The sequence below is a fragment of the Saimiri boliviensis genome, chromosome 12, assembly GCF_048565385.1.
Source record: "Saimiri boliviensis isolate mSaiBol1 chromosome 12, mSaiBol1.pri, whole genome shotgun sequence".
NCBI classification, from domain to species: Eukaryota; Metazoa; Chordata; class Mammalia; order Primates; family Cebidae; genus Saimiri; species Saimiri boliviensis.
The window spans coordinates 58,693,057-58,718,893 of NC_133460.1; the positions used below are offsets into that span (position 1 = coordinate 58,693,057).

Here is a 25,837-nt window from a genome sequence, read left to right on the forward strand (position 1 = left end):
CTTTTCCTAAGAATCTGTGGCAGACAGGAGTTAATCTAAAAGGCTTAAGGTTGGCATGGTCAGTCAAGTGCCGTGATGGCTTTTCAGGGGCTGGGGCCTGCGCTGCCACCAGTGTCTGAGTTTGCCCAGGAGATGCATGTCCATGAGCAATAAGGGACTGGAGACACCCATTCCAACACTGCATAGAGAGAGCTGTGTCTTGCTGGCCCAGATCCCGTCATTGCTGTTTAGGGTCACCAGGCTGAGGCTGAGCCAGATTCTTAAAGGGCAGGACTGCCAGGCCAGTGTGCTTGCTCCCCTTGTCACCTTGGCATCTTCCTTGGTATGGGAGTCAGAAACAAGTCTGCATATGTGACAGCCCCATTCATAGAAGTGGTACTATTGACACAGAATTTCTAAGTGTCAAAGGAGGGAGGAGGGTGAGAGCCTTCTCTCTGCACAGCCTGGGTAGGCTAAAGCATCATGATTCCTGGTGCCTGACTCATGTAGCTCCCAGAGGGATCCCAAGGAACCAAGGACATGTAGAATGGGAGAAAAACCAGTACAAAGGACTGTTTGCTGCTGAAACACTTGGAAGGAGGAAAGGGACCAGAGCTACATGGGGCAGTAGACAGGCTGCTTTGCTCCATCTTCACAGACATATGAGGTCTCTGACTTGGGCCTGCTGCCAGGGAATTCACAGATCCACCTCTGCTCGAGTCAGGGTGCCGAGCTCTTCGGTTCTGAAACCATATCTAAGACAGGAAAAGGGATACCTAGACATCAGCAGATGTAAAATTCCAGCTGTTTCTCATAATCTGTTAAGCAAGGAGACTATGAGTGTAAGGCCTAATCTCAGGATTATCTGAGATATGTAAATTGTTCTTTAAAATATACCCAAATTAAGGGTCACTGTTTACTACTTTTTTCTTTTTTTTTTCTGAGACTGAGTCTCACTCTGTCACTCAGGCTGGAGTACAGTGGTGTGATCTCAGCTCACTGCAACCTACGCCTCCCAGGTTCAGGCAATTCTCCTGCCTCAGCCACTCAAGTAGCTGGGATTACAGGTGCCCGCCACCGTGCCCTGCCAATTTTTGTATTTTTTGTAGAGACGGGGTTTCACCATGTTGGCTAAGCTGGTCTTGAACTTCTGACCTCAAGTGATCCATCCGCCTCAGCCTCCCAAAGTGCTGGGATTACAGGCATGACCCACAGCATCCAACCAGTTTACTTCTGCTTTAAGATGTATTCTACATTGATTTTCTGAAACCCCAAAGTTGTGAAACTTTATCCATGAGTTCTTTTCCCTTTATATTTCTGGAATTACATAATTTTATATTACTCTTATTCTGTGTTGTGGAACAGGGGTTCCCAATCCCATGGCTGCTGAACAGGAAGCGAGCAGCCAGCAAGCAAGTATTCCTACCTGAGCTCCGCCTCCTGTCAGATCACCGGCAGCATTAGATTCTCATAGGAGGGCAAATCCTATTGTGAACTGCGTATGTGAGGGATCTGGTTCTTATAATAATCTAACTAATGCCTGGTAATCTGAGGTGGAACAGTTTCATCTTGAAACTATTTCCCCCTAACCCCATCCTTGAAAAATTGTCTTCCATGCCAGGCACAGTGGCTCATGACTATAATCCCAGCACTTTGGGAGGCTGAGGCAAGCAAATCATCTGAGGTCAGAAGTTCAAGACCAGACTGGACGGCATGGTGAAACCCTATCTCTTCTAACAAATACAAAAATTAGGCAGGCATGGTGGTGCATGCCTGTAGTCTCAGCTACTCAAGAGGCTAAGGCATGAGAATCACTTGAATCCAGGAGGCAGAGGTTGCAGTGAGCTGAGATGGCGCCACTGCACTCACTCCAGCCTGGGCAACAGAGACTACATCTCAAAAAAAAAGAAAAGTTGTCTTCCACAAAAAAAGAGTGGTCTTCCACAAGACCACTCTTGTGGAACATATAACTTCTAAATCCTTCACCCTCGCCACAGAAGTCTGCATGAAATTTACACAAGCATTCATTCCTCAAGACTTTTTCCCCTCTCGACAATTCCTGTAATCCAAATCTACTTCTTCTGGTCAAGATGTTCCTTCCTAATTTTAAAAATTTTTTTATTTTTTGAGATGGAGTGTCACTCTTGGCGCCCAGGCTGAAATGCAATAGCACGATCTCAGCTCACTGCAACCTCCGCCTCCTGGATTCAAGTGATTATCCTGCCTCAGCCTCCCAAGTAGCTGGGATTACAGGCATGTGCCATCACGTCTAATTTTGCGTTTTTCATAGAGACAAGGTTTCACCACGTTGACCAGACTGGTCTCAAACTCCTGACTTCAGGTGACCCACCCACCTTGGCCTCCCAAACTGCTAGGATTACAGGCATGAGCCACCATGGCTTGCTCCTTCCTAATTTTGAAGTCAAAATTGTAACTCTGGGCCATAAGTGCAGTTGATACATATACAAACACATCGATCAAGGATGGAGGTCATGACACATGCAGCCATGAACTGTAGATGAAATAATACTCTGGCTGAAAAGACATAACATCTAAAATCTACCCTCTAGCTTCAATGCTGGATCAGAAAAAGAGCTCTCTTGACCAGGCTGAATTTCTCTCTTCTCTATCAGGGAGCACATAAGAGCACAAGCCTTCTGAACAGGTATAAGTATGGTCATAGATATTCAACAATACAGGCACAGCATGGTGGCTCATGCCTGTAATCCCAGCACTTTGGGAGACTGAGGCAGATGGATCACCTGAGGTCAGGAGTTTGAGACCAGCTTGGCCAACATGGTAAAACCCTGTCTCTACTAAAAATACAAATATTAGCTGGGCATGGTGGTGTGCGCCTGTAAGGAGGTGGAGGTTGCAGTGAGCCGAGGTCACGCCATTGCACTCCAGCCTGGGCAACAGAGCGAGACTCCATCTCATAAAAAAAAGGAAAGAAAGAAAGAAAGAAAGAAAGAAATACAAATGAAGGTTTTGAAAGTTTCTGCCTAGATTAGCCTATAAATGTGCTTCAGAAATTACCAACATTTAATGTACATTTAACCACAATCCCCATAATTTGCAAAGAACAGGCGTCTTTAACTGGGGCAATCTTATCTTTAAGCTGATGGCGGGTCATTGGAAATATTCCTAGACTTTTTAGGTTTTTACAAAAGTGGGTGGGATGAGGTCAGCATCTCTACTGGCATTTGTAGACCCTGGATGCTGATGAACATCCCACCACACACAGGAGAAAGCCCTTATAACTGTCAGGCTGAATCAACACTGCCAAGGCTTAGCAACCCTAACATTGACTCTGTTCTCAAAATATGTCACCTTTCACGTTTCCACTTCTGTCCTGCTATTGTTTCTCAATGTATGCAATGTGATTAGAAAATACATCCCTTTGCCAGACTCTAACTTGCAATGCCATATGTTTACTATCCCATGCCTTTGCCCTAGATCACTGAGATAACCCAAAACAGCTCAAATATATCCAGCAGCATCTCAGGAGGAAATACCACTCCTCGGTGGGCCACATTTGGTGCCAAAAACATAAAGTTTACCTGAATTCTGGATTCTGGAAGGCTGGTTTGTTTAGCCAGTTCTTCCCTGGTAGCAATTCCAGGGAACTGATTCTTCTCAAAGGCTTGAACTAGGATACTGGCTTGAGATCTTGTGATACATGTTCGAACTCGTCGAGCTTCTTTAGCTACAGAGAACATGGGCACAAAATAGGGTTTTTAGACCAGTTTTCACATTCAAACCTGAAAAATCAAATTTTTGAATACCATTCTGACAACCTTTACTTTCTCTGAACACGCCCTCTGGAACTCAGCCGCCAGTCCTGTCCCTGGGATAGAACCCTAGAGATGACAGGAGAGCAGGACACTGCACTGCTCAGCAGCTGCAGAAATGGGAGGGTCAAAACCCTTCTGTTTTTGTGATAGAGTTTTGCTCAGGCTGGAGTGCACTGGCAGGGATCTTGGCTCCCTGCAACCTCCCCCTCCCAGGTTCAACGATTCTCCTGCCCCAAGTAGCTGAAATTACAGGCAAGTGCCACCACACCCAGCTAATTTTTGTATTTTTAGTAGAGATGGGGTTTCACCATGTTGGCCAGGCTGGTTTCAAACTCCTGACCTCAGGTGACCTGCCCACCTTGGCTTCCCAAAGTGCTGGGATTACAGGCATGAGCTACCACACCCAGCCGAAAACCTATATTGGTAAGAACCTATGTTTCCCCTGAGACAGAAATACAGGGTGGTCACAGGAGAATAAAAAATCCAGGCAGCAGTTACATGCAAGTAGAGGCTAAAGGCTGACAAGACCCTGAAAAACTGGGTGTTGGCCAGGCATGGTGATTCACCTGTAATCCCAATACTTTTGGAGACAGAGGTAGGAGGATCCCTATTTTTTTTGAGTGGAGAGAGTTGTATGTTTTCAACCCCGTGTAATGCACGCATAGGGAACCTCTATTTAGGAGCTGGCGGCCTACACTCAGCATTGCACAGATAAAAATATATGACTTTCAACACAGATCCAAATACCTTCACATTTTAAAAATCAGAATATCCTACACAAGATTTAAGCTGACAGGACTCAAGTTCTGAGTTTTCATACATAGCTTTAATTTGTATTAAATATACATTTATTTACAACAAGAAGAGAGAATAAGGGGCAGATAAGCTCATTTTCTATTGTGAAACACTGTAAAATATGTACATAAGTTCAAGACCAGCCTGGGCAACATGACAAAATTAACCAGGTGTGATGGCATGTGCCTGTAGTCCCAATTACTTGCGATGGTGAGATGGGAGAATTGATTGAACCCAGGAGGTCAAGAATGCAGTGAGCCATAATCACGCCACTGCACTCCAGCCTGGGTGACAAAGTGTGACTACAGCTCAAAAAATAAAAATAAAAACCGGATATGTGGCCAGGTACAGTGGCTCACACCTGTAATCCCAGCACTTTGGGAGGCCAAGGTGGGTGGATCATGTAAGTACAGGAGTTCAAGTCTAGCCTGGACAACATGGGAAAATACCGTATCTACAAAAAAAAAAAATGTGAAGAAACATAAAATAAATTAAAAAAAAAAAAAAAAACAAAAAAAAACAGACATGGACAAAGCTGGCTGAGATAAACTGGATCCAACATGGTGCTGGATTTGAGCTAGGTTTTCCCTAGGATCTCCTTATATGCTCATTAATTCCCTAAATTACACACCCACCAGTGTCATGATAGTTCTGGGAACACCCATATTTAGTGTAAAAAGAGGTGACACCATAGTTCTAAGAAATCTCCACCTTTTTCCAAGAATCTTCATGAATATTCCATCCCTTGGATAAGAAACCCATAAAGGTAGTGGCCCAAACCCTTTGCACACGACTCGAATACACCCACACTCCCCTTTCTTGAGTGTATACTGAAATTGAAGCAGGAGAATAGGGTCTGGAGACAGAAAACCCAAGGCCAGTTTGTGCCAACTCCCTGGAACTAGATCATAGGGAAAACCCCACCTCTATGCCCAAGTAACAGGGGACCAGAAGCTACTTCTCCTCCATACTCCCCACCCAACTCCACTGTCTCACAAATGGAAAGTGCCTCTGATTGGCTGCAGGCCACTCTTATTTGCATAAGGTGCCAATTCACTCAATCCCCTGATTGGTGGAGGGCTGCTCCTTTGTTTGCATAGTGTGCCAACTCTGACCACCTCTGGTCAATTCACTTCTGCCTCGTTTAGCTGCGGGCCAAATCCTTCACTCACTTAGTGGATAACCAACAGAAAGCCTCTAAAGGGTGCTTAAATTCCACAGCACTTTGCAATCAGGACTCTTGCACCAGTAAGTCCCGCTCCCACCCTGTAGAGTGTACTCATTGCAATCAGTCTCTGCTTTTGCTGTTTGATTCTTTTGTTGCTTTGTTTGTGCATTTTGTTCAATTCTTTGTTCAAGATGCCAAAAACCTGGATAACTCACACTCAAGACCTTCCTTCCAGGCACAAAACTGCTTTTGGAGAATTATAACTGACACAGTGATAGACCTCACCTAACCAACTCCATCTTGCTTCTAACATCCAAGCTGTCCTTGTTCATTAATGTGTGTAGGCCAAACTAACTCTGGGAGGAGCCTAGTTTATAGTTTAAAACAAAGATGGTAACAGCCCTTTCCCAAAACAAACCCCCTTCTTGGACTGGTGACTAGACTGCATTTGTAGAACTAACAAGTTAGCCACAAGATCAGAAATTATGGTTTAGAAGCCAAGCACCTAGAGGCCACGAGGTTCTGACCCTCCCCAAATTGCTCCTGGGGATAACATCACTATTCTAAAACCTAAGATCAGTGCTTGAGATACATTACAGACCCCGTGCTTGATGGATCAGCTGGCGCCCCCTAGATCAATAAACCAGCTTAATCTGATCTTGTGGCCCCTACCCAGGAACAGACTGAGCCCAAGAGGACAGCTTTGATTCCCTAAGATTTCATCTCTGACCTGATCAGTCAGCACTCCTGATTCACTGTCTCCTCACCCACCAAATTATCCTTAAAAACGCTGATCCCTGAATGCTCACGGAGACCGATTTGAGTTGATAAAACTCCAGTCTCCCACACAGCTGGCTCTGTGAAAATAACTCTGTATTGTGATTCCCCTGTATTGATAAATTGGCTGTCAAGGCAACGGGCAAGGTGAAGCCATTGTGCAGTTACAAGACTTTTCACTTTGCAGTGAATCTCCCTGCTTTTACTATTTTCTGACTCATCCTTGAATTCCTTCATGCAATGGTGTCAACAGCCTAAATACCTGCTGGGGTCAAGGTCCCACCTGCATTTGAGGACCTACCCCAGGCAACCAGTATCACCCCTACTCCAGATAGTGAGATGATGTCTATATCTCTGATACTAGGATGCCCAGAACTACTATTTAGTCCCTAGTCTAAGCATTCTTTGCAGAAAAATGTGGACACAGCATGCATAGTTGTCTATACACTCAAGGAGATCCATTGAGGAATTGTATTCGGACTGGTGGGTTCTTACCTTGAGTCCTAAACTGAGGATTAGTCTGTCCCTGGGTTTGATATTCCTCAGAAGTGCATTTTAACCCCAGTCGTCTCTGTCTCGATCTGTGGTTCTGAAACCAAACCTAAGTGACCCAAGAAGATGTGGGGAAAGAAGATGTAATTCAGATCATTTCACACAAACATCCAATCAAACAAAACTGATCTGGCATCTGCCGTTGGGGTAATATTCATGAGAAAAGCAATGTATTATTTTAAGAATCATGCCATTGCCTTAAATTATTAGCATGAAATTCAGGACAGCATCACTATGAGCCCAAATTAGCATGTCTTCTAATGGTCTCTCTAGTGGTATCCAAAGTCAATTTTCTTGATTTAAGACACTGTTTTCAGCCAGGTACAGTGGCTCACGCCTGTAATCTCAGCACTTTGGGAGCTGAGGCAGGTGGATCACCTGAGGTGAGGAGTTCAAGACCAGCCTGGCCAACGTGGTGAAAAAAATCCTGTCTCTACTAAAAATACAAAAACTAGCCAGGTATGTTAGTGGGCACCTATAAACCTATAATCCCAGCTATTAGGGAGGCTGAGGCACAAGAATTTCTTGAAGCCTAGCAAAGGACTCTGTCTCAAAAAAAAAAAAAAAAAAAAAAAAGACAGTTCTCTCTCTCTCTCCCTCTCTCGTTTGTCAAGTAGGTAATTCAACATCTGGGGGGTGTGTGTGTGTGCGTGTGTGTGTGTGTGTGTGTGTGTGTCACCAGCCTGGCTAACATGGTGAAAAAACCGTCTCTACTAAAAATACAAAAATTAGCCATGTATGGTGGTGGGTGTCTATAATCATAGCTACTAGGGAGACTGAGGCACAAGAATTGCCTGAGGATTAGTCTGAAGATAGGGAGGCAGAACTGGCCACAGAAAATGGCTGGACTAACATATCTTCACACTTCTATCTTACTTATTTTATTCCAGAGCCAGCAATAAAGAAAGACTCCTGGAAACCCAGATACCTAGCTTTGAAATTATTTTCACTAACATAACCAATTGGATTTTTGCTTTTTTCCTCATTAAAGGAGTAGAAATTACCACATGTTTTTAAATTATTTCTGAACACTGTATTTGGAGATGAAGGAAATTAAAATATTTTACCCCCAAATATATTTATTTGACATATTTTTTAATGGCTGCCATTTGGTCAGCAGGCGGAAGGGGCCTTGAAAAACTGTGGTAAGAATTTTCATCTGTTACTTTACAAAAGAAGACATACAGGAAGCCAACAAACATATGAAAAAATGCTCATCATCACTGGTCATCAGAGAAATGCAAATCAAAACCACATTGAGATACCATCTCACACCAGTTAGAATGGCGATCATTAAAAAATCGGGAAACAACAGATGCTAGAGAGGATGTGGAGAAATAGGAACACTTTTACACTGTTGGTGGGAATGTAAATTAATTCAACCATTGTGGAAGACAGTGTGGCGATCCCTCAAGGACCTAAAAATAGAAATCCCATTTGACCCAGCAATCCCATTACTGGGTATATATCCAAAGGATTATAAATCATTCTACTACAAGGACACGTGCACACGAATGTTCACTGCAGCACTGTTTACAATAGCAAAGACCTGGAACCAACCCAAATGCCCAACGATGATAGACTGGATAGGGAAAATGTGGTACATATACACCATGGAATATTACACAGCATTCAAAAACGATGAGTTCACGTCCTTTGTAGGGACATGGATGAACCTGGAAACCATCATTCTCAGCAAACTGACACAAGAGCAGAAAATCAAACACCGTATATTCTCACTCATAGGCGGGTGTTGAACAATGAGAACACATGGACACAGGGAGGGGAGCACTACACACTGGGGTCCGTTGGGGGGAAATGGGGGAGGGGCGGAGGGGTGGGGAGGTAGGAAGAGATAGCATGGGGAGAAATGACAGATACAGGTGAGGGGACGGAAGGCAGCAAACCACACTGCCATGTGTGTACCTATGCAACAATCTTGCATGTTCACACATGTACCCCAAAACCTAAAATGCAATTAAAAAAAAAAAAAAAAGAATTTTCATCTGTAAAGAGTGTCCATTAATGGAATCGTTACCCCTCCCCTTTCTATGCCTTTCCCAGATCTAGGAGAATGAGAGTCTGACATCTTTGAAAGTCTAAAAATAAACATTTACCACTGAGTGCAGTGACTTGTGCCTGTAATGCCAGCACTTTGGGAGGCCAAGGCAGGGGGATCACTTGAGTTTGAGACAAGCCTGGGCAATATAGCAAAACCTCTACAAAAAAAAAAAAAATAGAAAAAATTAGCCACATGCATGTGGCATGCACCTGTAGTCCCAGCTACTCAGAAAGCTGAGGTGGGCAGATTGATTGAACCTGGGAGGTCAAGGCCACAGTAAGCAAAGATCACACCACCGTACTCCAGCCTGGGTGACAAACTGAGGTCTTGTCTCAAAACAAAACAAAAAATAACCATTTACCAACTATTCTCTTTGAGAGTGGCATCATCCATATATCTAGGCCACCTTTCCTAGCCCAGCTTCTTCTCTCTCTTAACCTGTCTTGCCACTAAACCTGATTTATTTGTTTCAGGCCATGCTCCAAGTGTATATTCTTTAGTGGCCTCAGCATGGTGTGTATCGTTTCTATAACTCTTTGGAAAGTTGGGTCTTCACTCTGAAGGCTCCTGTATACACATTAAATTTCTGTGTCACTTCTGTTGTCTGAGGTATTTGAACCAGAGTGACTCCATCTGGAATAGGGGCTGGTTAAAATGAGGCTGAGACCTACTGAGCTGCATTCCCAGGCATTCTTAGTCACACGATGAGATGGAAGTCAATACAAGATACAGGTTGCAAAGACCTTGCTGATAGAACAGCCTGCAGTAAAGAAGTCAACCAAAACCAAGATGGTCACGAAAGTGACTTTTTTTTTCTTTTGAGATGGAGTCTCTCTCTGTGGTCCAAGCTGAAGTGCAGTGGTGCCATCTTAGCTCACTGCAACCTCCACCTCCTGGGTTCAAGTGATTCTCATGCCTCAGCCTCCCAAGTAGCTGGGATTACAGGCAGGCACCACAACACTCGGCTAATTTTTTGTATTTTTTACTAGAGACTGGGCTTCGTCATGTTGCCCAGGCCAGTCGACAACTCCTGAGCTCAGGCGATCTGCTGGCCTCAGCCTCCTGAAGTGCTGAGATTACAGGTTTGAGCCACTGCCCGGTCTAATTAAAATATATTGGCATCCCAAAAGACACTCCCACCAGCACCCTGACAGTTTACAAATTCCATGGCAACATCAGCAAGTTACCCTATATGGTTGAAAAAGGGGAAGAATCCTCAGTTCTGAAAAATCTCCACCCCTTTCCTGGAAAACTTATGAATAATGTACCCCTTGTTTAGTACATAATCAAGAAATAACTATAATTAGTTGAGTAGCCTACTTTGCTCCTCTGCCTATGGAGTAACTACTTTTTTCCTTTACTTTCTTAATAAACTTGCTTACATTTCATGGATTCACCTCCAACTCTTTCTTTCGGAGATCCAAGAACTCTCTTGGGGTCTGGATCAGGACCTCTTTCCAATAACACTATTAATCAATTGGCCTCAAGTCATTCCATTGTAAGATTTGTAACTTCATGATGACCAATGTCTACTGTAAACCGAATATAAAATCCTAAGGCCCCCCAGCCATCTGAATGGACTTCCTTCTCCATCAGGGCTCTCTTAATATTTAACCCTACTGGGCGAGGTGGCTCACGCCTGTAATCCCAGCAGTTTGGAAGGCTGAGGCAGGCGGATCACGAGGTCAGGAGTTCAAGACTAGTCTGACCAATATGATGATACCCTGTCTCTATGAAAAATAGAAAAATTAGCAGGCATGGTAGCATACGCCTGTAATCCCAGCTACTCAGGAGGTGGAGACAGGAGAATTGCTTGAACCCGGGAGGCAGAGGTTGCAGAGAGCCAAGATTGTGCCATTGAACTCCAACCTGGGAGACAGAATAAGGCTCCATTCTCAAAAAAAAAAAAAAAAAAAAAAGTTTAATCTAAGAGACTGGTTCAGGCCTCCATTAACATCAACACAGACCTTAAGTCTGATAAGAAGCATTTACAATCTATTCTCTCTGAAGCCTGCTACCTGGAAGCTTCATCTGCATGATAAAACATTGATCTCCACAAAGTCTTCTGGCAGCCCAGATATTTTCTTTTTTCTTTTTTTTTTGAGATGAAGTTTTGCTCTGGTCACCCAGGCTGGAGTTCAATGTCACCATCTCAGCTGACTGCAACCTGTACCTCCCATGTTCAAGCAGTTCTCCTGCCTCAGCCTCCCAAGTAGCTGGGATTACAGGGGCCTGCCACCATGCCCAGCTAATTTTTGTATTTTGAGTATAGAGATGAGGTCTCACCATGTTGACCAGGCTGGTCTTGAACTCCTGAACTTCAGATGATCTGCCCGCCTCGGCCTCCCAAAATTTCTGAGATTACAGATGTGAGCCACCATAGCTGACCCTGTATTTCTTAAATGTATTTAATTGAAGTCTCGTATCTCCCTAGAATGTATAAAACCAAGTTGCATCCCAATTATCTGGGGCACATGTTCTCAGGACTTTCTAAGGTCTGCATCATTAGCCAGGATCACTCAGATTTGGCTCAGTAAATTTATTTTACAGACGTTATGCAGAAGTTAAAAAACTAAAAGTAAAAAATGAAAGGCCGGCTGTGGTGGCTTATGCCTATAATCCTTGGTCTTTGGGAGACTGAGGCGGCTGGATTACCTGAGGTCAAGAGTTCGAGACCAGCCTGGCCAACATAAGAAAACCCCATCTCTACTAAAAATACAAAAATTAGCCGGGCCTGGTGGTGGGCACCTGCAATCCCAGCTACACAGGAGTCTGAGGCAGGAGAATCGCTTGAACTTGGCAGACAGAGGTTGCAATGAACCGAGATCACGCCACTGCACTCCAGCCTGGGCAACAGAGCAAAAACTCCATCTCAAAAGAAAAAAAAAAAAAAGGGAAAAAGAAAAAGGAAGAAAAAGGAAAAAATTTAAAAAAAGTTTAAAAACAACAAATACTGAATATTTTACAGAGTTTGACGCTTTTTGTTGGCACTGTTGAGCAGCTCTTAATTTCCAAGCATTGTGCTCGAAAGCTATATTTGTTCTCTAAATTAATCAAAATATTTTTAGTTAAAAAGTCTCACACACAGCTGGAATCTAAACTAATGAAGACATCTGTAAATTCCCTTTGAAAGCTAACAGCACCTTACTTTGTTTCCTGGTCTTTCCTTCTCACCATAGGTTCCAGTGAGCTCAGTGCCTCTCAGGCAGCAAATCACCAAGTAAGTGTTCTCACATGCAGCAATTTTATTACTGGAATTTGAGTAAACCCTACCTCCCATATACAGAACAGATCATCTAAACATGAAACTGCCTTTGCAAAAATTATAACAGTGAGAAATTTATGACAGTGAAAGAGATCTGACCTAACCAGCCCCCATCTTGCCTTGATTAATTAATTTATTTTTGAGACAGAGTCTTGCTTTGTTGCCCAGGCTAGAGGCAGTGGTGCAATATTGGCTCTCTGCAACCTCCGCCTCCAGAGTTCAGGCTATTTTCCTGCCTCAATCTCTCGAGTATCTGAGACTACAGGTGCATGCCATCACAGGCAGCCCCAGCTTTCCTTTAACCTCCAAACTGCCCTTAGGCATTCCTGGGCTTGGGCCAAGCTAACTTTGAGAGACATTTAGTTGATAGTTTAAATGATAATAGCCCTTCCCCAAAACAGCCTTTGTAAAGGTAGTGAAAGACGACCAGGATAGGAGGATAAGAGGAGCCTGAATTCTGCTGAGGTGTGGACTGAAAAGATTACCAGCCACAACTTCCCCAATTACTCCTCCAGATAACACCACTATTGTAGAAGCTAAGATTGGACTTTTGAGATGCCTTTCCAGGTTTTTGCATTTCTGACAACAGACAGCTCCACCCAGAAGCAGACTCAGCACAGGACCATATTCCACACTCCTATGATTGCAGGCCCAACCAATCAGGTATCTCCTCCATTCCTTTACCTGCCAAACTATCCTTGAAAAATCCTAGCCTCTGAATTTTCAGGGAGGTTGATTTAAGCAGTAACTACATCTCCACATGGTGTAGCCAGCCTCATGTCAATTAAATTCTCTATTGCAAAGCCATGGTTTCGGTCAATTGGTTTCATCTGCACAGTAGGCAGGATGAACTCATCAGGCAATTAAAAACATAAGGAAATTTTATTCTCTTGAGTCTTTTTTTAAAACTGGGGTTATTATAACCAACTAATCAGAGATTATAGATTAGATGCTAAAACCTGAACTCAATTTTTACCCCTAAAAAGACATATTCACTTATCTTCATTGGTTTAAATACCATCTCACATGGGACAACATATATTTTATCTTTTTAATAACTTTAAAAAATTATCTCAATTATTGCATCAATAATTTTATTCAAATAATATAGGATTTTAAACATTCTGGTATATGAATCATATTAAGGACATTAGATTAAAAAAAAAAAACTAGGGCCAGATGTGGTGGCTCAATCTATAATCTTAGCACTTTGGGACGCTAAGGTGGGAAGATTGCAGCTGGGTGCAGTGGCTCACACCTGTAATCCCAACACTTTGGGAGGCTGAGGCAGGCAGATCACCTCAGGTCAGGAGTTCCAGACCAGCCTGGCCAACATGGTAAAGCCCCCTCTCTACTAAAACTATGAAAATTAGCTGGGCATGGTGGTGCATGACTGCAGTCCCAGCCACTCGGGAGGCTGAGGCAGCAGAATCATTTGAACCTGGGAGGTGGAGGCTGAAGTGAGCCAAGATGGAGCCATTGCACTCCAGCCTGGGCAACCGAGTGAGACTCAGTCTCAAAAATTTAATAAATTAGCTGGGCATGGTGGCATATGCCTGTGGACCCAGCTACTCAGAAGGCTGAGATGGGATGATTGATTAAGGCCAGGAAATCAAGGCTGCAGTGAGCTGTGATTGAGCCATTACACTCCATTCCGAGTGATAGAGTGACTTCCTGTCTCAAAAAAAAAAAGAAAAAAAAAAAAAAGAGATGCAGCTGTTGCTTTTTTTTTTATTACGTAACAGGAATAAACTTCTGGGCAAAATATGAGACCTAAGAGAATTGCTTGAAAGTGCTTAGCCTACCTTTTCTCTTTACCTCACCTTTGAGAGAAAATAGAAACCTCATGCCCACCTGAATTCTAGACTCTGGAATGTCAATTTCTTTGGCCAGTTGATCCCTGGTACCTATACCAGGATAGGGATTCTTTTCAAACCATGCCTGGAGGGTATCTTTTTGATGCTGGTTCAAAACAATCCTCTTTCGCCGGGCCTCTCTTTCTAGTGAAAAAGCAAAGAAAAAAAGGAATAAAAGAAGAGTATGAAGAATGTGTTTACAGATTTAAATTGTTGGCATGGACACATGCTTTACCTTTATTTCAGATGGAAAGCTAATATATCCAATGATCACTCTATGATTTTACTTTAGCAACACATCCTAAGTCATGCTAATAAGGATACAGAGAGGGATAAATTCATATTTTAGGAAATGTGATAGGTAATGATCTAAGTATACAGAGCAAAAGCTTACAGAAATTCCACAATGGTGGTAGTATATGCAAGAAAATAGGAAGCAATAGAATTAGAAAAATGCATGAAATTAATAAAACAAGTAGCCAGGCGTGGTGGCTCACACCTGTAATCCTAGCACTTTGGGAAGCTGAGGTGGGTGGATCACCTGAGGTCAGGAGTTCAAAACCAGCTTGGCCATCATGGTGAAACCCCATCTTAAAAAAATAAATAAGTAAATAAAACAAGTAAATATCCTGTAAAAAAAAAAAAAAAAAAAAAAAAAAAACTAAAAGGTTAAAACATATCCTTCTAATCACGAATCACAATTCTTTCTTTTTTTTTTTTTTTTTGGAGACAAGAGCCTCGCTCTGTCGCCCAGGCTGGAGTGCAGTGGCATCATCTAGGCTCACTGCAACCTCTGCCTCCTGGGTTCAAGCAATTATCCTGCCTCAGCCTCCCGAGTAACTGGGATTAAGGGGCCCGCCGCTACGCCCTTTAATCCCAGTTAGCTACCCCTAGCGAATTTTTGTATTTTTAAAAGAGACGGGGTTTCACCGTGTTGGGCAGGCGGGCCTTGTATTCCTGACCCCAGGTGATCCGCCCACCTCGACCTCCCAAAGTGCTGGGATTACAGGCGTGAGCCACTGGTCCCGGCTGCGATTGAAACTTTCATAAACTCTGGAAAACAAACAAGGCCTTTGGCATCAACACAGAGAACAGCCAGCAGGCTGATAGGAGCTTACCATTTGAACTTTTGGCCAAATCCATCCTGGGAAGAGTGGCCTGGATTCCAGAGTCTAGTGGCTTCACTGAACAACTGCCAGGAACGTAAGATACACCAAAACTCGGGGTGCCACACCCACTTCTCGACCTCTTGACCTCAGGTGATCGGCCCACCTGACCTCCCAAAATGCCGGAACTACAGGTGAGAGGCGCAGAGCCTAGCTGCACCCATTTCTTAAATACCTTTCCACTTAATTCCTTATTTAAATAATTAACACTACTTAAAAGGATTTTAAAGTAATTGGATGAAGGGTAAGTTGAATTTTAAGTACAGATTCCACTAGATAATTTTGCATCTGTGCTCTCTAGTTTACACATATTCAAGCATTTTGTTCTCTGTGTTCGGGTTCTTTCATTTCTTAATTATTTTGGCTTGGTCATATTATTTAACGAATGGAGAGTCTCACCTTATTTTGTACTTTTCACATTTTCCTCAGCCTTTCCTGAAACGTATTTTATTCCATCATCAATGTGGTGGTCTGGCTATGTCAAGCTGGCTAGTCTAAGCGCTGCAGTTGATCAATCAAACATTAATGCAGGTGTTGCTACAAATGCATTTTGCAGGTGTAGTTAATATATAAAATCAACTGGCTTTGCCTAAAGCCAGTTATTCAATATTATGTGAGTGGGACTGATCCAATCAGAGCAAAGCTCTCTTGAGGCAAAAAAATCCCACTAGTGGAGAGCAACTTTAGCTCCTGCCTCAGAGTGTCGACTTACCTTTTCAGGTATACTTCCCTACAAATATCCTTCTTGCCTAGTCAGCCCCACAATTGTGTAAGTCAATTCCTTGAAAACTGATTGTTTCTCTGGTCAAATTTTGACTGACACAGACTTCGGTACTGTTAGTGGCTGTATAACAAAGGATCTTTTCTGGGCACGGTGGCTCACGCCTGTAATCCCAGCACTTTGGGAGGCCGAAGTAGGCAGATCACCTGAGGTCGGGAGTTTGAGACCAGCCTGACCAACATAGAGAAACCCCATCTCTACTAAAAATACAAAAAATTAGCCAGGTGTGGTGGCACATGCCTGTAATCCCAGCTACTCAGGAGGCTGAGGCAGGAGAATCACTTGAACCTGGGAGGTGGAGGTTGCAGTGAGCTGAGACGCACCGTTGCACTCCAGCCTCAGCAACAAGAGCAAAACTCCATCTAAAAAAAAAAAAGAATCTTATAGATGAGTTTTCTGAATTGATTCTGGGTTTCTGAAATTGGTTCTCTAATGAAATAAACTTTAAGGGCACTAATGACTAGTTCCGGTAATAGAGAGGGCATGGAGTTCATGACTAAATGTGGTAATTCATCATCATTGGACACTCCTAATCATACCTACAGAAAGCATCAGAGGCTAACACTGAGTCCCCAGTATGGCACCATCACTCAGGGTGATAAGCTATATAGTTAGAGGAAAAATAATTATATTAGACCACTACCATTGTGGAAAAAAAAAAAGAAGTTTGTTTTTACTGGAATAGACGCACTGGATGTGATTTTGCCTTCCCTGCACTCAACCCTTTGGCCAAAAGAACTACCTGTAAATTTACAGAATACCTTATCTCCTGTCATGGTACCCCATATAACATTGCTTCCAACCAAGGAACTCACTTCCTAGCAAATGAGGTAAAGCAATGGGCCCACCTTAATGGATCACGGATTCACTGGCTTTGTCGTGTTCCTCAGCATCCTGAAGCAGATGGCTTTTTTTCTTTTTTTCTGACAGAGTCTCACCTGTTGCCTAGGCTGGAGTGCAGTGGCATGATCTCAGCTTGCTGCAACCTCGACCTCCCATGTTCAAGCAATTCTCCTCCCTCAGCCTCCCAAGTAGCTGGGATTACAGGCATGCGCCACCATGCCCAGCTAATATTGTATTTCTAGTAGAGATGGGTGTTCACCATGTTGGCCAGGCTGGTCTCGAACCCCTACCCTCAGGTGACCTACCAGCCTCAACCTCCCAAAGTGCAAGGATTACAGATGTCAGCCACCGTGCCTGGCCCAACTGACTTTAAATAAGTAGTCCTGATTACTGAATTCGTTGGAAAAAAAGGCCTTCAAAGCAGTACTGAGTCTTCCATGAAGAAATTCTGCCTTTGAACAACAGCATCAGCTCTTGCCCAAGAGTTCCAACCTTTCCTGTGGAGTTTGGACATTCCCATGTGAGCCTCCACAATCACATAAACCAGTTCTTGGCAATAAGTCTCTAAATAATACTGGTTCTCTTTCTTGGTTGGAACTCTGATGGATACAATCATCCCATTGTTTATTTGGTAAAATGACATAATAGGAAAACTTATATGGGTAGATTTGTCTCTGGAGACAGGCCATGGGTGATACAAAACTTTTCTGAATCCTAGAAAGATGACAGCCTGGCTGGGCACAGAGGCTCACTCCTGTAATCCCAGCACTTTGGGAGGCCAAAGTGTGAGGATCATTTGAGGTCAGGAGTTTGAGACTAACCTGGCCAATATGACAAAACCCCGTCTCTACTAAAAAATACAAAAATTAGCCAGGTGTGGTGGCATATGCCTGTAGTTCCAACTACTTGGGAGGCTGAGGCAGGAGAATCGCTTGAACCTGGGAGGCAGAGGTGGCAGTGAGCTGAGATAGCGCCACTGCCCTCCAACCTGGACAATGGAGACTTTGTCTCAAGAAAGAAAGAGAGAGAGAGAAGGAAAGAAGGAAGGGAGGGAGGGAGGGAAGGAGGGAGAGAGGGAGGGAAGGAGGGAGGGAGGGAGAGAGAAAAAAAGGCAGGCAATTAAAAGAAAGATGGCATTTATGCCACTGTAAATTTTTGATAAATCTATGTCAGTTGTGAATACCTGGAAGTCAGAAGTGAGAAAAATAATGAAAACGGAATATCACTATCATGACTCACCTGCTCTTAGCTGGTACTGTACATAGCGGACATATTGTACATAGAGTACATGAAGAATGAAATGAGTTCAGAAAGAAATATTTTGCTTAAGAGGGTGAAGGAAATGGAACAGAAAGAACACATCACTGTAAGGTAAGACCTACAGATATATTTTCTCATTTTAAATAAGGAAATAAAAACCTAGAGGCCCACATCCTAACAACAACTGTATATATATATATACTCAAACCTGGGTTATGGCTGTCACACCGTTGGTTAAAAGCAGAAAAGAGGCAAGATGGACAACTAGAAGCCACTGGAGGGTGCTTTATCCACGAAGAGGGACCAAAGTATTGAGTAAGTCTTCACATTTCAAACAGCTTTTTTATTTTTATTTTTTTGAAGCAAAGTTTTGCTATTGTTACCCAGGCTGGAGTATAATGGCGTGATCTCAGCTCACCACAACCCCCATCTGCCAGGTTCAAGCGATTCTCCTGCCTCAGCCTCCTGAGTAGCTAGGATTACAGGCATGCGCCACCATGCCTGGCTAATTTTTTGTATTTTTGTTGAGACAGGGTTTCTCCATGTCGGTCTGCTGGTCTTGAACTCCCACCTCAGATGATCCACCTGCCTCAGCCTCCCAAAGTGCTGGGACTACAGGTGTGAGCCACCATGCCCAGCTCAAACATCTCTTAAGAAAATACCAAGGGTCAATGGAGAGACCACACATACACCATGGTTTTAGAGGATGGAAGATCACAGCCTACTTGGAGTTGCCATGTGCCATGAGATCTAATATACAGCATAGTGACTATAATAAATAATATAGACTGAGCATGGTGGCTCACGCCTGTAATCCCAGCACTTCGGGAGGCAAAGGCAGGTGGATCACTTGAGGTCAGGAGTTTGAGACCAGCCTGGCTAACATGATAAAACCCCATCTCTACTAAAAATTCAAAACCTAGCCAAGCATGGTGGCAACCACCTGTCATCCTAACCACTTGGGAGGCTGAGATGGGAGAATTGCTTGAACCTGGGAGGAGAAGGTTGCAGTGAGCCAAGATCATGCCACTGCATTCCAGCCTGGGAGACAGAGCCAGACCGCGTCTCAAAAATAAATAAATAAATAAATAAATAAATAAATAATAAATAAAATAATACAATACTTGGAAGTTGCTAAGAGAGTAGATTTTAAATGTTTTCACCACAATGAAAGATAACTATGTGAGATGATATATTCATTAACTTCATTGTGGTAATCACCTCACAATATATACATATATCAAAACATCATATTGAATACCATAAATATATACCATTTGTCTCTGTGTTTTCTGAAATTCATTTCTTTATTTCTAATTTTTCTTTTTCTTCCTTTTTTTTTTTTTTTTTTCTGAGACAGATTTCATTCTTGTTGCCCTGGCTGAAGTGCAATGGCACGATCTCAGCTCACTACAACCTCCACCTCCTGGGTTCAAGCGATTCTCCTGCCTCAGCCTCCTGAGTAGCTGGGATTACAAGCATGCATCACCATGCCTGGCTAATTTTGTATTTTTAGTAGAGATGGGCTTTCACCATGTTGGTCAGACTGGTCTCAAACTCCTGACTTCAGGTGATCTGCCCACCTCAGCCTCCCAAAGTGCTGGGATTACACGCTTGAGCCAACGCACCTGGCTCTTTTTTTTTTCCTTTTTCATCATGTAATACATCCATGTAGTGAAATTTATTTCTTACATGCTGGGAATCCACAGTCAAGGGGCCACAGCTGGTCGGCTTCTGGTAAGGGCCTCATTCTACATCACAACATGGTGGACAGCGTCACATGGGGAGAGGCAGGCAGGAGAGAGAGCCAAACAGGCTTTTATAGCAGACCCACTCTCATGATAACTCACTCCCCATTATTCCTACTCACCCATCAACCCACTCATTCAGAAACTGATTAATCCATTCATGAAGGCAGAGGCTTCATGCTCCAGTTATCTCTTAAAGGACCCACCTCTCAATAGTGTCACATTGCAGATTAAGTTTCAGCATGAATTTCAGAGACGACAAACAAATCATAGCACCGTTTTTGTTTATTACACCTCAAGAAGAATTTCGCAATTTTACTTAATCTTTCCAGTGAGTACTTGGTTTTGCAATTAGATTTTGGTTATGGGATATAACGCACAAAAAAATAAACTTTTGTAAAAACCATAATTATTTCTCTTTCTTCCATTTATCAATCTAGGTATTTATAAAACTCAGCTTGACTTTTCAGAAAAACTGTAGAATGGGCTGGGCATGGTGACTCATGCCTGTAATTGCCCACTTTGGGAGGCTGAGGTGGGTGGGCAGATCACGAGGTCAAGAGATGGAGACCATCCTGGCCAACATGGTAAAACCCCATCTCTACTAAAAATACAAGAATTAGCTGGATGTGGTGGTACGTGTCTGTAGTCCCAGCTACTTCGGAGGCTGAGACAGGAGAATTGTTTGAACCCGGAAGGTGGAGGTGGCTGTGAGCCGAAATCACACCACTACAATCCAGCCTGGTGACAGAACAAGAATCTGTCTCAAAAATTTTTTTTTTCAATTGTAGAATGGACATGCAAATAGGCAGATATTCCCCTTTGAGACTCAGCTTCTCCTATTCTTGAGGAAATCAGAAATCAACGTATCTACAGCTGACATTTCAACTGTTGTTGTGATGGGCTACCAAAGGCATAAAGCGACAGAAGATCTAAGATCCACATGGAGCACTTGTAAGTTACATGCTATAGAAACATCAGTTACATTTCCTTCTTTTAGCCACATCAAATCTGAGCTAAGAACTATAACCCACTTTTCAAGACAGCAAATGCTTTATTTACCTGAAAGAAAACTCTGGACAGGGGAGGCTGCAGAGGGGCAGGCTAGTTCCTTTAAGGAGACACCATGAGATCACCAGAGACTATCCAAACTTCCAAATCCCCACAGCAGGCTCCCCATTGCACCTGGACTGCCACCTGACACTCAGAGGACAGACCCCACTGTCAGGATTTGGGCTGGTATCAGGAGGTGCAGGATCCCTCTGCGGCTAGGGCAGCTGTTTCTTCCCAGAGCACACACTGTGCTGCCAGCCATCAGGCCTTCCAGTGGGATCCAGGCCTAGGCCGCACCCTGAGAGCCCTGCACCTGACAGAGCTGGAGGACCTGGAGGGCCGTGGGGGGCTTAAGAGGCCCCAGGGGCCAGAGCTCTGATCAGCTGTGAGTTGTGTCTATCCTGGGTGGCAGGGGCCAGACATCCGGTAACCAGCCACAGAAACTTGGCCCCTCGGGTAGGCAGGAGGTGGTGGTGTCATCAACCATGGGGCATGGGGTGTCTGCAGCACTTCCAGGAGAGAGGAACCTGGAGGGGTCCTGAGCGCCGCAGGATTGGAGTCAGCTGTGCTGTCTCCAGACACTCACATACTGTCCTGACAAGTGGCCGCAGTCAAGCGACTTCGCTCTCCAGGCTCAGTCCTGCGGTCTGAGGGGAGACAAACTCAAGGCTCTCCCCTTGCCTTGGGTCTGGCTCAAAGGCAACAAGGGCACTGCCAGGGCTGGACTTCCTGTGGGCACAGTTGGAATCAGGCTTGGGGTCTGACTCTTGAGACCAGGAGTTTGAGCCCAGCCTGGCCAACATGGTGAAGCCCATCTCTACTTAAAATACAAAAATTAGCCAGATGCAGTGGCATGTGCTTGTGGTCCCAGCTAATTGGGTGGCTGATGCAGAAGAATCACTTAAACCTGGGAGGCAGAGGTTGCAGTGAACTGAGATTGCAACACTGCACTCCAGCCTGGGTGATAGAGCTAGACTCTGTCAATAAGTAAGTAAGTAAGTAAGTAAATAAATAAATAAATAAATAAATAAATAAATAAATAAAATACAGCTCTTGGCCTGGTACAGTAGCTCATGCCTATAATCTCAGCACTTTAGAAGGCTGAGGTGGGAGGATTGCTTGACCTCAAGATTTCAAGGTCAGCTGGGCAACATAGTGGGACCCCTGTCTCTACAAAAACAAATTTGAAAATGAGCCAGGCACAGAGGCACACACCTGCAGTTCCAGCTACTTGGGAAGCTGAAGTGGGGATTGCTTGAGACCGGGAGGTCGAGGCTGCAGTGAGTCATGATTGTACCACTGTACTTTAGCCTCTCCAGATTTGTAGATCTCATAATTTTAAGTCATTGTCCCCCACCGTCGTTTGCTTTAAGTTGTCATATAATGACATCAGTTTTTCTGGAATCGCATTAGGGTCTATAGATGTGATTTTCTTTTTTTTCTTTTTTTTTTTTTTTTTTTTTTTTGATGGAGTTTTGCTCTTGTTACCCAGGCTGGAGTGCAATGGCACGATCTCAGCTCACCACAACCTCCGCCTCCTGGGTTCGGGCAATTCTCCTGCCTCAGCCTCCTGAGTAGCTGGGATTACAGGCACGCGCCACCATGCCCAGCTAATTTTTTGTATTTTTAGTAGAGACAGGGTTTCACCATGTTGACGATGATAGTCTCGATCTCGTGATCCACCCTCCTCGGCCTCCCAAAGTGCTGGGATTACAGGCTTGAGCCACCAAGCCCGGCCTTATAGATGTGATTTTCTTATAGATATCCTGCACTCACATCAAAGCTGTGTTTTCTCTCTTTCTCTCTCTTTCCTTCCTTTCTTCTCTTTTTTTTTTTTTTTTTTTTTCCAGACAAGGCCTTCACCTTCTGGGCTCATGTGATCCTCCTGCCTCAGCCTCCCAAAGTGCTGAGATTACAGTCATGAGCTACTACAACCAGCCAAAAACTGCACTAAATAAAAAGGTATTTGGCAAAAAGATCAAGGTTTCACGTCTGCTGGGATGGCTGCAGTGATGACATTGAGAATTTCCTTTTCTTTTTTTATGAAGGTTCTTAGGCTGGATCCTTTATCTTGAAATGGTGGGCAATGGCAGCTGCAGGCCTCTGTCTACAGCACATGTCAATCAATCAATCCGCCATGTGCTTGTACTGCCAAGACTTTTCTCTGCTTCTTGGGAGCACTTCCAGCATCATCAGTGGCACTTCATGTCCATCCTATTGTATTCTTCAGGTTTACGGTATTGCACTAAACATGAAAATTACATGAGAACCACGATGGATCAGGTTTCACTGTGGTACACAATCTACAGGAGAGACAGGTGCTCACGTGGAGATGGCTAGTGTCCCATGGCATTTGAAGTGAACACTCTCGACACGAGCTCACAACAATGGTAGCAGGAGTGGCGGCAGAATTACTCCAGTAGTACAGTGCACTCCCATTAATCTGTGCAGTTATGACTTAATACTGCATCTTTACGTTTATGTTTCTCTTGACTGAATGGCACCAGGAACTGTGTTTGTGTGTGTAACTTTTGATAAATGTTAACTGTTTATAATAGATTTCTGTATATTTTATGGTACTAAATGATAAACTAGTGTCTACATGTATCTTATGCATATTCATGACATACCTTTTTCTTTTTGTTTCTTTTTGTTGAGAGGGAGTCTCACTCTGTCACCTAGGCTGGAGTGCAATGGCACAATCTTGGCTCACTGCAACCTCCACTTCCTAAGTCCTGATTCAAGCGATTCTCCTGCCTCAGCCTCCTGAGTAGCTGGGATTACAGGCATGCATCACCATGCCCAGCTAATTTTTGCATGACATACCTTTTTTTCTCAACTTTTTCAATATTTATAGGATACAAGTTTCATCTACAAGTTTCTTTAAATGGTTACATCTCCAAAGGATGTTTCAAAATATTTATCAAAAACAGTCCAGGCCAGGTGTGGCGGTTTGTGCCTATGATCCCAGCAATTTTGGAGGCCAAGGTGGGAGGGTTGCTTGAGTCCCAGAATTTGAGACCAGCCTGCGCAACATAAGGAGACCCTGTGTCTAAGAAGGTTTCATTTAAAAATTTTTTTAAGAAAAAATCTGTATGTAGGTGCACCCATGTAGTTTAGACTTGTGTTGTTCAAGGGTCACCACTGTACATGTGGTGACTACATGAAACAGAAGACAAAAAAAGTTAGTCTTATTTCCCCATCTGATCCCATTTTAAAGAGGTGTTTAGGACTGAGACTTTTCACACGTGTGAGGTTCCACAGTCAGGATGCCGAGGAGTGGCACCCCGCTTGCTGGAGTCCAGCTCTCCCCACCACACCTGCTGACTGGTGCTGCACCTTCCATCCCTGTCACACTGTTATCTCGGAAGGTCGTGTGAGTGCAGACACGCAGCATGGGATCTTTGTAACTGGTTGCTTTCAGTAAGAATCATGTTTTTGAGCTCAATCCCCATTGCTCTGGGTGTCGGTGGCCTGTTCCTTTCAATTGTGGAATGGTGTTTGCCTGCACAGGGAGACACAGGTGGTTACCCCTTCATCCATGGGAGGACGTGTGGTTGTGTCCAGATTTGGGTGATTATGGATAGAGTTGTTATAAACATTTGTATGGAGGTTTTCATGTGAACACAATTTTTCCTTTCTTCAGGGAAAATAGCTGTGGGACTGCTGGGCCATGTAATTTAACAGAGCTGTCAAACTGCTTTCCGGTGGCACCTCACTACGTCACTATGGATTGATTTGCATTTCCCTAATGACTAGTGTTGATGGTCTCTCATAGGCTTACTGTCCTCCAAATAGAGCATCCTCTTTGGTGAGGGTCCAAGACTTTTACCCATTTTTGTTTGGATGGTTCTCTAACTGTTGATTTTGAGAATTCTTTGTATATGTCAAATACTTTCTTTGTTGGATGTGTGGTTTGCAGATAGTCTCTCCCAGTCTGAAGCTGTCTTTTCAGTATCTTTTGCTATATTGTTTTATTTTGATCAAGTCTAATTAATGGATTTTTGCTTTTATGTGCACTTGGTGTCTTGTCTAAGAACTCTTTCCCTAATCTCAAGTTAAGATTTCTTCCTATGTTTTCTTCCAAAACTTTAAACACACACACACACACACACACACACACACACACACACACACAAAATGGAATATTATTTAGCCAGATAAATGACATCCTGTCATTCACGGCAACATGAATGAGCCTGGAGGACATTATGTTAAGCAAAATAAGTCAGACACAGAAAGATGTTCTCACTCATATGTGGGAGCTAGAACAATTTTGAACTCATGAAAGTAGAGAGTAGAACTGTGGGCATTAGAGGCTAGAAAGTGTAGGGAGGAGAGAAGGCTGGGAAGAGGCTGGGTAACATACACAATTACAGCTAGATAGGAGGAATGAGCTCTGTTCTGAAACACTGTAGAGTGAATGTGGTTAACAAGAATTTATTGCATATTTTCCAAAAGCTAGGAGAGAGGATTTTGAATGCTCACAAAACAAAGAAATGAAAATGTCTGAGGTGATGGATATGCTAATTACCCTGATTTGATCATTTACACATTGTATACACCTACGGAAATATCACCCTGTATCCCATAAACATATACAATTATTACATGCCCACTAAAAATGAAAGAAGAATTAACTATCACAGAGATGAGCCCAGGAGGTCATAAACAACTTTTTGAATTCCCCTTCCTGAACTCCTCACATGCCATGATTTCCCTGGTCCTTGCCAGCTCC

The 25,837-nt window shown here is 43.5% G+C and overlaps 1 protein-coding gene across 1 annotated transcript; it reads right to left on the bottom strand.

Annotated features, from left to right (window-relative positions):
- Positions 1-452: 452 nt before the first annotated feature.
- On the bottom strand, positions 453-15,391 carry LOC141580688 (double homeobox protein 1-like). The gene is made up of 5 exons (XM_074383170.1): positions 15,367-15,391; positions 14,247-14,392; positions 7,009-7,114; positions 3,540-3,685; positions 453-734 (listed from the first exon to the last, which is right to left on the bottom strand). Exons 1-5 carry the CDS (start codon positions 15,389-15,391, stop codon positions 453-455), a joined length of 705 nt encoding a protein of 234 aa, XP_074239271.1.
- Between the last annotated feature and the right edge of the window lie 10,446 nt (positions 15,392-25,837).